The sequence below is a fragment of the Tympanuchus pallidicinctus genome, unplaced genomic scaffold, assembly GCF_026119805.1.
Source record: "Tympanuchus pallidicinctus isolate F22 unplaced genomic scaffold, pur_lepc_1.0 scaffold8, whole genome shotgun sequence".
NCBI lineage: Eukaryota > Metazoa > Chordata > Aves > Galliformes > Phasianidae > Tympanuchus > Tympanuchus pallidicinctus.
This window is the reverse complement of record NW_026294802.1, coordinates 25,318,327-25,332,128: the sequence shown is the minus strand read 5'-3', so window position 1 is coordinate 25,332,128 and position 13,802 is coordinate 25,318,327. Positions and strand designations below refer to the sequence as shown.

The window sequence follows — 13,802 nt, the reverse complement described above, 5'->3', positions numbered from 1 at the left end:
ATACCACATGGTACTAAGGATTTTATCAAATATTTTCAATTAATAATCAGAAAATATGTTTTTGTTGCTCTAGAAGTATTACCTGCGTAAACATTTGTTTTAAAGTACTGACCAGCCTTCATTCTCTTGATTTGTAATTCCACACTCTTTCATGTTTCTGCAAGGTGAACTCTAGAGGAAGTGAGGTGAATATGTACCATGGAAAATTTGGCATGCATCTATAAAGAACCCTATCTTGGCATGATTGCTATTTATTTTGGCAGTAGGCTTTTATACCTCCTAAAAACAGATTATCTTGTTTGTCTTCTCAGTTTCTCTTCATTCATTTTAATCTCAAAGTTTAGACTCTAGAAAGGGGGAGTGTAGCCAAAATCCATTTCTTTCTTGTTAGATTTCATGATCTGAAAAATAGAAAAATACTTAAGCAATGTTTCTCTGGTCAGTGGTCACACTCCCCAATTACATCATGAAAATAAAATGTTTGAGTACCTCATTTTTTATGTAGAGGTTTGTCATTGAGTTTTATACAATTTTAAATCAGAACAATTTCCTGAAAATAAATAAATAAAGCAACATATTTCTCCTAAGATGATTGATTTCTGTACTTAGATGAAGGTATCAAATAATGGGGTAGTTACAATTCAATGTAAACAAAACTGTTCTCATCTTGGCTCCTGAAATAAATGGCTCTTTGGCTATTCTGTCCCTTTTCAATACCAGCAAAGCTTCTAGAGAAAAAATGCAATGCTTGTATATTCAGAGATCTTACTGTTCTAAAGGAAACGGCAGCACAGAGTAGATACTTTTCAGCTAACGTTCTTCTTCACAGTTCAAAAAGGAAATCTTACATCCCAACTTAAGTCTTGTCGTTCGTGGTCCAAATCATAGCATTGAAATGGTTTGACCGTTCAAATTTTAGTCAATTGGCAAACCTAATAAATTGGACTTGTCTATTGATTTCAGCATTTAGGAACACCAGGATCTGCCTGTACCTAGATGTGAAGTGGTTATTTAAAGCCATCCCTGGAGGGGAATGCCATGAGAATGGGATTCCTCTGGGGTCTACTGGCTTTAAATGAGCACCCCTCTCTCCCAGAGCTGCACCACTCAGTCCTGCATCTTTTCCAAAGACTTATGTTTGCGCTGTGCTGGATTAATAAATGAAAAACAAACACTGTATCATGTTTTTAGAGATACCGTGTTGCATATGTTAATACCTTGCTTCTGTATACTGACCTCAGGCAGTAGCTAGGATGGCATCTGCAAACTAACTCTTCAAAACATGACCGGCATGCAGATTACTGAGATGAGGGAAATAATCTTGATCTGTGTTTATTTTCCAGCTAAGAAGCTCTTTCAAACAGGCCTTTGGAAAGAAGAAGTCCACCAAGCCTCCCTCGTCCCATTCTGACATCGAAGAACAAACAGACTCATCTCTTCCTTCATCACCCAAATTGCCCCACAGCTCAGGAGAGTGCGGGGCAACATCAATGAAACCGTCACAATCAGCTTCTGCGTAAGTCTCTCCCTCAATATCCTTTCTTCCCAAATGGGATGAGCTGTGAAGACCTCCTCAAAGTGGCCAGTTGTTGTGGTCTTTTAAACCCTTACTTCATCCATTTGCCAGGTTTACTCAATTTACACACTTATTTTCCAGCAGGTTTTTCTTAGAATATTCTCTCTTATTTTCACAGTTTTTATTCCAAATCATCTGGCAGTACAAATCTCTTTAGAAATGAATGCCTCAAAAGTTTATGCTGTGCTCTTCCTACACCATTAACAACTATGTTCATCCTTTCTGTTCTTGCTTTTTCTACTATGCAACTACTAATTTATATCCTTTTTTAAATCAATTTTCCCTGCTTCTTCAACTTGAAATTTTTTTTGCAGGATTTTACCTTATAATTTTATTCTGGTCAACATCTTCACTCTGTCAGGGCTGAGAACAAATCATCAATCAGAAGAAGCCACCTCATTTCTTCACTGTGAAATCATTGTGTTCTTGTCATTGTTTTTGTTTTCAATACATTCTTATTGAATTCTCAGTTCCCATTCATATTCTCCTACCTTTGTTTTTTTTTCCTAATGCCTTTAAATGTAATCCTAATTTTTTCCAACACGGGTAAATCATCCTCCATGAACACTCACTCAAGCATATACAACTGCCATCAACCTTCCTCTTCTTGCTCTGAGGGTAACCAGTTCAGAACTATCCTTCCTTAGAGCATGCAGGGAATTCTCTTCTTGCAACTGATGGCTGAAGTTTAGAGTAGAGTTTCCCTGTGTTTGGTATGCACCTTTTTACAATCAACTTTTGATAGACTGTAAGGATTTTTATTACTAGGTTTAGGCAGCAAATATTTGCATAAAAGAAACTGCTCCACAATAAATGTTTTTCATTTCACACATTTCATGCAGCCTATGAAAGAGTAACTCATCTAGATGTCTAGTTTTATTAGGCATTTTATGTGAAGCTCACACTTTTATGGTTTCAGGTATATGTGTGTATTTGGGGAATAATTTCTGCATTTTGTACCCTTCAGTCTGATTTGCTATCAACCTTAAAATCACTAGTAAAAACCTTAATAGAAAGTGCTTGAAGTTAAACACAACACTGTTCTTCAACAAAATTATCTATTCATGATTCACAGATCTGCTTTCATAACCTTTTCTTTTTCATCCAACTGTATCTTTTTGACTTACTGCCTAGATGTCCCGATCACTTGGAATCATCAAGAACAATACTACGTGTCTAACTTTTTATCCCAAGCTCTTCCCATAATTGCTTAGGTTTCTGAGCCTTGTCTTCCTAAGCTCTGTCTGTTTAATGGCCTTCTAGTTCTTTGTCTATAACATTTCTGGACACTGATCTTTTGGATCATTTTTTTATTATTGTGAGCTTCCTACAAAGGATATAATAAGTTCATTTTTTTACATAAAATGTATTTCTTCAGATTAATTTTTTTTTCTGTCATATGGACATTTTACTTTCTTTGCAAGACCTTTTTCCATTGCACCATTTAAAATTCTATTGTCTTTCATAATTGTCAGCAGTTGCTGTTTAAAGATGACAACTTTGTTCCCTTCACCCAAAATAACCTAATGATTTAACAGTCCTGCAACTATCAAAAGAGAGAAAACTTAAAATTATTTAAATTATTTATAAACATTTAAATTTTTTTTTCTGCAGATCAGAATTTTGCCTTTTTTTTTTATTAGTTTTTTTTGGTGAAGCCTGAATATCTTTCTGAATTTTATAGATGTAGTAGCTGCATGTTGAAGAACTGCAAAAAAAAAAAAAAAAATTGTTTCATACTTTCTACTTTCTGCTTCCATTCTAGACAGCATCTTCCTGATTTTTTCTAGAACCATATCCAGGCTTTCTGCTTAGTTTTTATCTACTTTGAAGATGTTTGTCAAGGTGTTTTTTTTTCTACTCCTTCTCATAATATACTGAAAAAAGTCCCAAAAGAAAATAGTGAAAAAATATTTATGTGACTTCCCAGCTGTCAAAATTATTTTATGAGCTACAGTACGCATTTAAATAAAATTTCATTTTTTATTTTGTTAGTGTAGGTATGAGCACTCCAAACCAAGAATTGTGTCAAAATAGTTGGGGAAAAAAATCCTAATATATGCTTCTTTTTTTCTCATTCTGCTCACATTTAAAATATTTGTGCATGTTGTGAATAACATTCTTTCTTTCTCTTCTTCAGTTTGCCATATTTTTTATTTCCGATGAACTCCATCATCTTCCATTTGCTTATAGTTTCTTTACATTTTTTCTTGCTCTGAGTTTCTTGTTCTAAAACATTGACTTTACTTTCTTCCGATTGCATCTGTCCAATGCGTGTGTGTGCAGGTCCTCTCTAGGCTGGGCACCAAAGAAAAGGCAAAATGGTCACGTGGTCTACAGGCATAGATCCCGGTAAAACTGAGTGTGGGGCATGGAGTTGTGTACCCAGCTGCTGACCTGAAAAGTGCTGCATCTTCTCCTCCAAAATGCATTTGCATGCATTTGGCGATTAAAATTGACCTCTGTTTCTTGTTTGTCGTATTAGTAGTAATAATTACAATAATAATAATAATACTTATCGTCATAAAATGTGTTTTATATTTAAATTGTTCTGCAAATATTAACTGTTTAAAGTGTCAGTAATAAGAAATGAATAACATTTGGTGAACTGGCTGAAAATTTTGCATAGTGTAACAATGGGTCCAAAATTCAGTGTTCTATTTTGTACTGGTTCTGTTATGCAATGGATCTGGGTGTGATAGACACACAGATACCAAACAATCTGAAACAAGATTTGAAGAGTTGCTGAATGCCTCAGCTGGTCATATTTTTATCTTTTCTCATAATATAATGTTTTTTTCCCTTAAAATTAATACAAAAAGTAATCACATGGTGACTACTTTTAATTCTGTATTCAAGGGGGAAAAAAAAGCTATTTAAGAAAAAGCACCTTTTAATTTAGACATTGTAGGTTTCCAAAACTGTAGGAAAATGGATCAATTAAAACCAATGTGGATTAAAATCTTCTGGATAACAAATCAAAAGCGGAAAAAAGTTCAAAGCAGAAAAAAAAATGGCTTGTGGCTTAAAAATAGTCAGTGTCAGTAGCACAGTTTGACCGGCATACTTCAGTTCTTACTATTAGTACTTAGAAAAATCATAACCTTTACACTGAAGAAAAGATCCAGAAAAATCAAGTTAAAGCTCATGGGTGATGCACAGGCAAAAAGAGATTTCTGAAAGGTTTTTAAGGATTTTATTTTTTCACCATATGATGTAACTAAAATAGAAAGGTATAAAGCAAGCTGATCATTTCAGCTGGAGGAGGTTTTTCCCTTTTTTAATTTGCAATTTAAGCCTTTTCATGTTTCTTTGATAAGATTCTCTCTTCACTCATAGGGTTTCACCAGCAGCAAGCATTTTCTGTACTTTGATGTTTAGTAATGATACTGCTTTGGGGGGAGAATCTTCCTTTAATCTCCTGCCTGTCACCTTCTCCTTTTTAGGATCTGTGAGTGCACAGAGGCAGAGGCTGAAATAATTCTTCAGCTAAAGAGTGAGCTGAGAGAGAAAGAGCTAAAATTAACGGACATTCGTCTTGAAGCCCTCAGCTCTGCACATCATCTGGATCAGATTCGGGAGGCCATGAACCGCATGCAGGTCAGTGCAGCAGCTGAAGTGATGACAGGGATGCACACCAAAAGTATGCTTGGTGTGTTTCCTTTGCTTTGTTTCAGGTAGGTGTTGATATGCAGCAAACTACAAGATTGACTGTGCTTCAAAAGGATAAGTGTTCAACTTATAATGATAGTAGCCCTAGCATTTATATTATCAGTTAAAATGGCTGTGAGAGGTGGAAAAATATAAAATCCATTTTCTAAACCCTGAATCTGGTGAAAGGTGCATGACAGATAAGCAGATCAAGAAGTGATTTCTGTAGATCTTTAAATGCTTTAGCCATGGGACAATATGTGCATATTCTCTCTTCATGTCTAATTCCTAACCTAGTCATGGCTTGCAGAAGCAAACTATGTAAATTTGAACTATATTATTGCATCCAGCATCATTCAGTTTTCACTACATTATTACTTGTGATACTGCTCCAACTATTTCCTGAACACATTTTACTATTTCAGAAGACTTTTCCTTTCATGTGGCTGAAAGGATGCAGAAAGAATCGCATGCTTCAGTGTGGCATGGAGCTCTGTGGGACTCAGCTCTGTCACCTACATAAAATGGTCTAGAGCTGCATGCTCAGAAATATCCACAATATTCACACAGATAGGGCACAATCATACACTGGGATATGAAGGCCTAAACAAGTTGAACTTCCCCAGAGAAGAATTTGACATAGTTTCATGCCTCCAAAGCTTTAATTTCACCAAAACTGGGCAGAGGTAACTACTTCAGATGCTGCTCTTTGTAATCACCAATTCTTCTCAAGTTTTCCCAGTCAGACAGACAGCCACCTAGGAGATGACAGACTCTGACATTTTGGAGGATGGGTGGCGATTAGAAAAGGAGAAGAGTAGGATTGGTGAAGAAGATATAAGAATGCTGTGTGAATTCTAAGCACCGCAAAAATGTGTGATTAGTCAGTGTGTAGTGTGGAGCAGATTAAAATTACATGACTTGTTTCACCATAGCTCCTGATATGCTCCCAAGGCTAAATGGTGCATTCACTTGTTTCCTTCTGTCAATGATTTTCTGTTTTGACCCTTCCATTTAACTTTTTTCTCACCTTTGCCAGTAACATCTTTTTATTTGTAGCAGTTGCATTTTTCTGTGCTGATATCCTATCTGATTTGCTTGTATAATGTGGCTGAACAGCCTTCATAATAAGACTTTTAGCAGAGCATTAATGAATCAGGAATTAAATTTGATGTGCAAAACAGTATGCGAGAATAAGCCATTGCTTTGTGCTGTGCTTTGTGGTGTAACTGAAAACTAGCTCTACCTGGTACCAAGCTGTTGTCAGGATGTTTTCATTTTATTATTGCATTTTATTATTTATTATTTCATTTTATTATTATTATGTAGTAATCACCTAACATCACAGCAAACTTAGTTAAACAAAAAAAAAGTCCTAGTTGTGCTGATTCATCTGTCATTGTGTATTTTCATTAGAGAGGGTTTGCTGGCCATTGCATGACCAGTCCCATTTCTGAATGATCAAGAAGTCTTATCTGATAACAAGGAAGGTTATGAAACTGTTAAAATATCAATTTCTAATTGTTTATTTTAAATTTTCTTTCTCTTCTCTGAAGAAGAATATTTTACCTTCAGTGGCAGTAATCATTTTCATGACTTTAGAAACATTGATATATCGAAGATTTTTCTAAAAACTTACCTAAGTTACTTGGCAATTAAAAATAGCTTCTAAAACTGGGAGTAGCTAAAGAATTTTCCACTTGAACTTGAACTTGAAACACAGAATCTTGGAGAATATGATGTTTGTAACGTATCTTGAGGCAAAAGCTAGAACAATATTGTAGGATTTTTCCGGCCATTTCAAGTGTAAGGGCAGTCCACCTTTCACTCATTGAGTTTATGCTTCTGATACAGTGCTACATGCTGCAATTAAACTGCTGAGCCACTTATCTCCTTCAGGTAAACAGCAGGCACCAGAAAGAGCACTGTCGGTTTTCTAAAAGAATAAACTTCTGTGCTTTTATGTTGATTTCTTTTGAATACAGAATGAAATTGAGATATTGAAAGCTGAAAATGATCGTCTGAAGGCGGAAACTGGAAATACTGGAAAACCTGCCCGGCCATCATCAGAGTCTTCAAGTAGCACATCGTCTTCTTCATCACGGCAGTCGCTAGGACTTTCTCTGAACAATTTAAACATCACTGAATCTGTTACATCAGGTAAACATATTTTGAGCACATGCATGAATTTATAATAATTTATTAGTTTTCATCTTCTTAACAAGCGTACATGAAAATTAAAATGCCTCATGTCGCTCATATGAACATCAGATACACATTCAGTAATGGAGATGAGGAATAAAGTTGACAGACATTTCTGAAAATAACAGTATTGACAGATTCTCATGTCCATATGGGACAAATATCAGTGTAGTACATGCAACTTTCCTTGTTTATTTACAGATCTCTTTGGTCATCTTCCTTAACATCCCATTTGCATGTTGAGCAGAAGGTGGTCTCAGCTTTATTCCTTACACATGCTTTATGTGATACAGCTAGCTAGCCTGTGTTGGACCAAAACTTCATTCATCACAGGAGCTAAATCCTGCCTGGCCTTATTAAGTGCTCATTGTCTTCCATGAATGAGAAAAAGCAAGCAGAACTGTGGTGTACATCCTGAACATTAACATTTCATTATTTTCCATGCCACAGAGTTTATGACAATAAGTCTTCTACATTTGTTTTGATAATGTAGCCAAGAAACAGAAGTGCTGTCTCTAACATTAGAATCAGAAGCACAGCAGAAGCAAAGCAGCACTCATTAGCATAGAGTCCACAGAAAGGATAATGTAGTCTCTGGAAGCAATAAAAATGTGCCTAATAACTGTAGAAAGAGTCTAGGCAAGACTACAGCTGGGAATGAGCCAAACTGCCTGACTGTAATTTGGGTTGGCAGCCAGGCATATTATCTTGCCAGTCATTAATTACATGGATATTTAAATATTTCTTCTGGTTAGCATCAATTTGATATGAAAATCAATATATTTTTATCTACATTCCAATCTATTTTTTTAATCCGGTACTACTTTTTAGTATGTATGAAATCAAATTGAACCATGATATATAAGGAAGTGTTGTGAAAAACAGATTGTCCCTGCTCACATATCTGCACACAGAAATAAATAAATAAATCCTTTTTCTTTTTTTCAGAAGGGTAGTTTTAGGAACTCTTTTATAATAGCAGCTATTAGCACTTTGTCTCTTGACTCTCTCTTTGTCTAGATATAGGAAAAAACTAGACATAGATATAGGAAAAATATTAGCTTGTTTAATAAAAGCTTTATATGATTTTGTCTTACTAGTTCAAGATGTTTTTGTAGCATGTAAAGTAATTACTTTTGGTTGTAAGAAATTAAAGAAACGTTAAGAGTGCTTAATGAGGAGTGGAGGATTTCATTTGGTTAGGAATCCAGCCTTCTTGATCGTTGATGGTATCATTTTATTGCTGTGCCAGAGAACTATGAAATGTGGAAGCTTCCTCCCAAGGTCTGTGGGGTTTTTGAGGCGCTGTTGAACTAAAGTCCCTGAGATACGAAGAGGTGAATCCTGTTGGGAACTAAACTAAGACAGCTACTGAGGGCTTTTGCTCCTCACTTTACAAGCACTATGGCATTTTCTAAGAAACCAGTGTCAGATGAAAATCACTAAACCGATTCACTGCCTCTTCCCAAGAATATGACCATATCTTCCAGATGGGTGAGAGTGAAGAACAAAAAACAAGGACTAGTAGAGGTCTTTCTCTGCACTGTCTGATGAAGAGCATGCTAAAGCCCTACCAAAAGGTTTCTAGGGCCACCATAGCATAGCTAGGTATGCTATCAGGGGCATAGCAGGAGGTAGCAATTGGCATGCCCCTGGAGTTTAGGCCCTCTGCGTGCATCTTCTCAGCTTATTGTGTCCTTGAGAGAGACATCTCAGAAGCAAACGTAATTTTTTTTTCTAGCCAAAGAATGGTGCCTTGTTCTTAAAGGCTTACTGAAAACTGTATTTGAAAGGCTACCTAAGAGTCATTTAGAAAATGAAAAATTTTAGAGCATCAGAGATATCCTAACTTGCCCTCAGATGAACTGTGACATTATGAAAACTCTTAAGGTTTATTATATATGCCAAAATGCCAAACAAGTGAAGTGAAACATTCAGTGTTAGTGGACAGAAGAACTGGCTGCCTAGAACAAAATATACAGAGATTTGATTTTTTCAAGCTTACAGCAAAATGTGCTTCATCTGATCCATTAAAAATAATTAAGTAAACAAACCAGTAGAATCTTCTTTCTAGACCTCAGTTTTCTAGGTCTTGGAGTAAATTATCAAATATTTTACATGAAGACCTGCTTATTTTTAATACATTCACTGAGGTCATACTGGTAAGTTTTATTTTCTTTTGCTTCAAGCGAATACTTCTGTGATTGAATCTCACCTTCTTTAATTTGAAGGAAATTGGACTTTGTGCAAACTCTAACATAAGTCAATGCATTTATTCAATCGTAATAATGGGAATAAGCAGGATTTATGGTTGTGGATTACTGTACTGACCTTTGAAGAAAATGCAAATTCATAATCTCTCCAAATTTGACAGTTTAAATGTCTAACATGAATGTCTCCAACAGAACTTCTAGAGGACGATAGACATTTTATTTGTTGAAATAAAGCTACAGGCTCAGTCTTCACTAAGAAATAAATCCTTCCAGATTCCTATTTAGGGACTTAGTGAGGAGCTAGAAATGGAGGCACAGTGCAGATCAGAATTGCTCCTTACCTCCAAGAAAAGTAAAACTTTTTTCAGTGGAATGGCTAAATATTGTCACATGTTCTGGGGGAATGAAAAATGATTTTCTAAGGATTCTCTTTTTAAGTCTGTATTATGGGGGAAAAGGGTTCTATCCATGCCATATGTACAGAAGGCAAGAAAATAATCTAGAAAGGGAAATTAAAATGCTGTTTTACTGGAGCAGCAAACATATCATTGCAATGATTTGTTGTTTTTCTTCTGACAACATTCTAAAGGGCATAGTGAGTGCCCAAAGACATAAACTCAATTTAAGTTTTATACAACATCTCTTTGTAGATGAATGGTTTTGAACAATTTCCAAGAAGGAAAGAAAAGGCAAAATTATAATGCAAAAATGTCTTTCTTTCTTGTTTCCCAATTCATTTCTATGTGATTAATGCTACTAATATTGCTTCAAAAATTGACAAATTGTAATTGTCTTTTTCATCTCTATCGGAAAAAGGAAAAATGTAGATAAATAGAGATTAAAATGATTGCAAGTTGTGGTAGCAACCTTTGTTTTCAATCAAAAAACCCTTTGAGCAAGTGTTGAAATGATGAGGTTAACATAACTGATACGATTTGTTAGATCTCTTTCCCTTTATTACAGATATTTTGTTGGATGATGTCACAGATGGAGCACTCCACAAAGAGGGCCATAGTGTGAAAATTTTAGTCACTATAAATAAGGGTTATAGTCGATCCAAGGTAAGTTTGTTACCCAGCAGTCACAAAATTACTACTCTGGCACATCCTCCATTACAGTAACTAAGCTCTTTTCAGTGTTTTCAGCCAGGAAGTGAATAAATGTCCAAAAGGCAGCAGCCTTTGCCCTGTTGTTTGTGTTCAGTTTGGCGCGCTCCATAGACTATGAAGTCATATGTCCTCCTCCTGCCTTTGTAGTGGTTCAGACATTACCAATTCTCAGTTTAATTAGTAGTAATACATTCTGGGACTTGCTAGCTCCTTTTAAAAGTAGTTATAAATTAGATGTATGCTTTATACCTCTTAGAGTGCAACTATGAATATGCTGCTGGGTAATCAGTTTGAAATAGAGTTGTTTATTCATGTTCTGTGTTGCAGAAAAATTATAAACACAGTGCAACTTTTATTTACATTCAACTCTTTACAATTACTGGTGAAAGCTTATAGAAGAATAAGATACTTTATTTCCTTCTGTATAAATATGTACCAAAGTAATATCACCTATACCTTTTTCTGGCATGGAGGCTGTTAACAAACTTGTAACATCACATACCAAATAATGCTACTTTTCTTTATTTGAGAAAATCAGGAGTCTTTATAGCAAATTTCTTGCCACCATTTTTAGTCTAGTTCTCAAAGTATCTGTCTTTTCAGGATCAAAAGTCGCATACGTATCTGATAGGATCAATTGGAGTTAGTGGCAAAACAAAATGGGACGTTTTAGATGGTGTAATCAGACGTCTCTTTAAGGTAAGGTACTAAAAACATAACTTAAATATTAATTCCATATCCTTTCTCGATTAAGAAGAAGCCTATGTGTTTGGTTTGTCTTACCAAGTCATTTTTTTTAATATATAGCTAACACCACCATTAACCTTTACTGTTAATGTTGCTGTATTTTTTCATGATCATAGGTGGTTCCTATTGAATTTGACTGCAAGAATCTCCTCTCCAAATGAATTCATCTGTACTTTGGTATACTGCTTTCATTCAATAACTGTATCCACTTTTACATCTTATATTTTTATATAATTTCAGGAATATATTTTCCGAGTGGATCCAGCTGCTAGCTTGGGTTTAAGCTCTGACTGCATTGCTAGCTATTGTATAGGGGATGTAACTAGAGCCCATAGCCTAGAAGTGCCTGAACTGCTGCCTTGTGGATATCTGGTTGGAGATAATAACATCATCACTGTGAACCTGAAAGGTAAAACCCTAAGAATATTTTTGCAGACACTGTACAGCTCTTCAGTGCATTTCTCCATACCTTCTTTTTTCTTTCCTTCTTTTTTCTTTCCTAAAGCCTGACCTTTCTGTATTTTGTGTCCAGTTCGAGGATTCATTTGTCACATAAACTTTCTGTATGACATTGTACAGTACCTAGCACAGGGACATTTTGAGGTAAACCTAAGAATTTCTCTCTCCTCTGTCTAATTGCCAAATTACCACAACAAAGTGTAAATTTCTGAATAGTGGACAAGGAAGAGCAAACAGTGATTCTGTGATTCTGTGAAACAAACAAACAGGAGAAAACCCTTAGACTGTGACGAAAAATATGTATGTATTACCCAATTCTTCAGCAAAAATTTGAAACATTTTGAAAGCTGTAGGGATTTGCTGTTGGAGTGGAGAGTGGCCTTCAGAATTGTCCATGTATGGATGTGACAACCAGTAACTCCTGTAGCTGTCAAATTGTCCTTTTTTTTTTTATCATAGTTGCCTGTAGTGTCTGAAACACGCATCTTTGCCTCACTGAGCCTTCTCTTCACATTTACTTTGATATGCTTTCTCCCATCCATTTAGTCACACTGCCACTGCCACTGTTTTATGTTTTGGCCCTGCATAAGGATATCAGCATTTCCACATTAGCAGAGCCCTTGACAGGTGTTTGGTTTAGGAAGTATCTCACCTTGCTTAGAGCATGACACTGATGTCATCGGATTCTGGTCCAAACCTTACCTTAGCATGGATGAAGACAAGCCATTTTTCTTTTCTTTCTTTCCCAGGAGTGGAAGAAAACAGTTTGGACAGTTTTGTGTTTGACACACTAATTCCTAAGCCAATTACTCAGCGGTACTTTAATTTACTGATGGAGCATCGCAGAATTATTCTTTCGGGACCCAGTGGCACAGGAAAAACCTATTTAGCTAATAGGCTGGCTGAATATATTATAACTAAATCTGGGAGGAAAAAAACTGAAGATGCCATTACAACCTTTAATGTAGATCACAAGTCAAGCAAGGTAAGTTAGAAATGAAATAATAACTTATTGCCTGGTTTGTAGGGAGATTATAGAGTATACCATTAGCTGGCATACTGATTGTCGCTCAGTTAGCATCTTTTTCGACAAGCATTCACTCTCCAATCCCAGTTAAGAATACAGACCAAATCTTTCTATTCTAAACAAACTATTGAAGCACTGAAGGAAAAACAGAATTTTTCCTCATTTGAAGAAATCTATCTTAAGGCCGTATGCGCAGTCACATGTCAATTCTTGATGTATCTGTAATTCCTTCATCAGAAACATTGTAGAACAGCTGGTCTAGCTTGCTTTTGTATAGTGGCAATAGCAGCCTATTGTTAGTGAAGATTTGAGAATGGGAATTTTGAACCACTGTCTTGGGTGCAGCAATCAGCTACGAATATGACTACTCCCATGGTTTCTGCTGTACATCGGTCAGGAAGCTGACCATAGTAAAATTGCCTAAATGTGACATCTTGTCACAGTCAGAGCAATTTACGTGGCTCAAATTAGCAAGCCTCTAACGTGACTACTATGGCAGCCCCAGATCATACTAATCACTTGCTATCCTAGATTGGGTATACTCCTAACTTGGTACCCCGGGAAAAGAAAATGAAAGGTTTTGTCCAGAGCTTTCTGACTTGCACAGAACATAATGAATGTTAACATAATATAAGAAGGAAGAACATACAGATCTCAAAGGGGTGAGAGAACCGTTCCAGTACAAACATCGCTTTCCATTGTCTTTATACAGAAGATTTGTGGTGCCTTTTACTTTGGCGGGGAATGTGCTCATGTTTTATTGCTATACTGCATATACATTTATAATGGAAATTGTCCCACAAATGAGCAAGCTTTTA

At 35.9% G+C, this 13,802-nt stretch overlaps 1 protein-coding gene across 9 annotated transcripts in view; it reads left to right on the top strand.

Moving 5' to 3' along the window:
• The window catches only part of NAV3 (neuron navigator 3), a 524,389-nt gene that overhangs the window by 499,200 nt on the left and 11,387 nt on the right, over positions 1-13,802 (top strand). For all 9 annotated transcript variants that reach the window (XM_052668319.1, XM_052668318.1, XM_052668316.1 and 6 more), the window contains 7 exons: positions 1,344-1,516; positions 5,023-5,176; positions 7,213-7,387; positions 10,606-10,703; positions 11,355-11,450; positions 11,739-11,907; positions 12,707-12,942. In XM_052668319.1, coding sequence (XP_052524279.1) covers positions 1,344-1,516; positions 5,023-5,176; positions 7,213-7,387; positions 10,606-10,703; positions 11,355-11,450; positions 11,739-11,907; positions 12,707-12,942 — 1,101 coding nt within the window. The remainder of the gene's footprint in view (positions 1-1,343; positions 1,517-5,022; positions 5,177-7,212; positions 7,388-10,605; positions 10,704-11,354; positions 11,451-11,738; positions 11,908-12,706; positions 12,943-13,802) is intronic.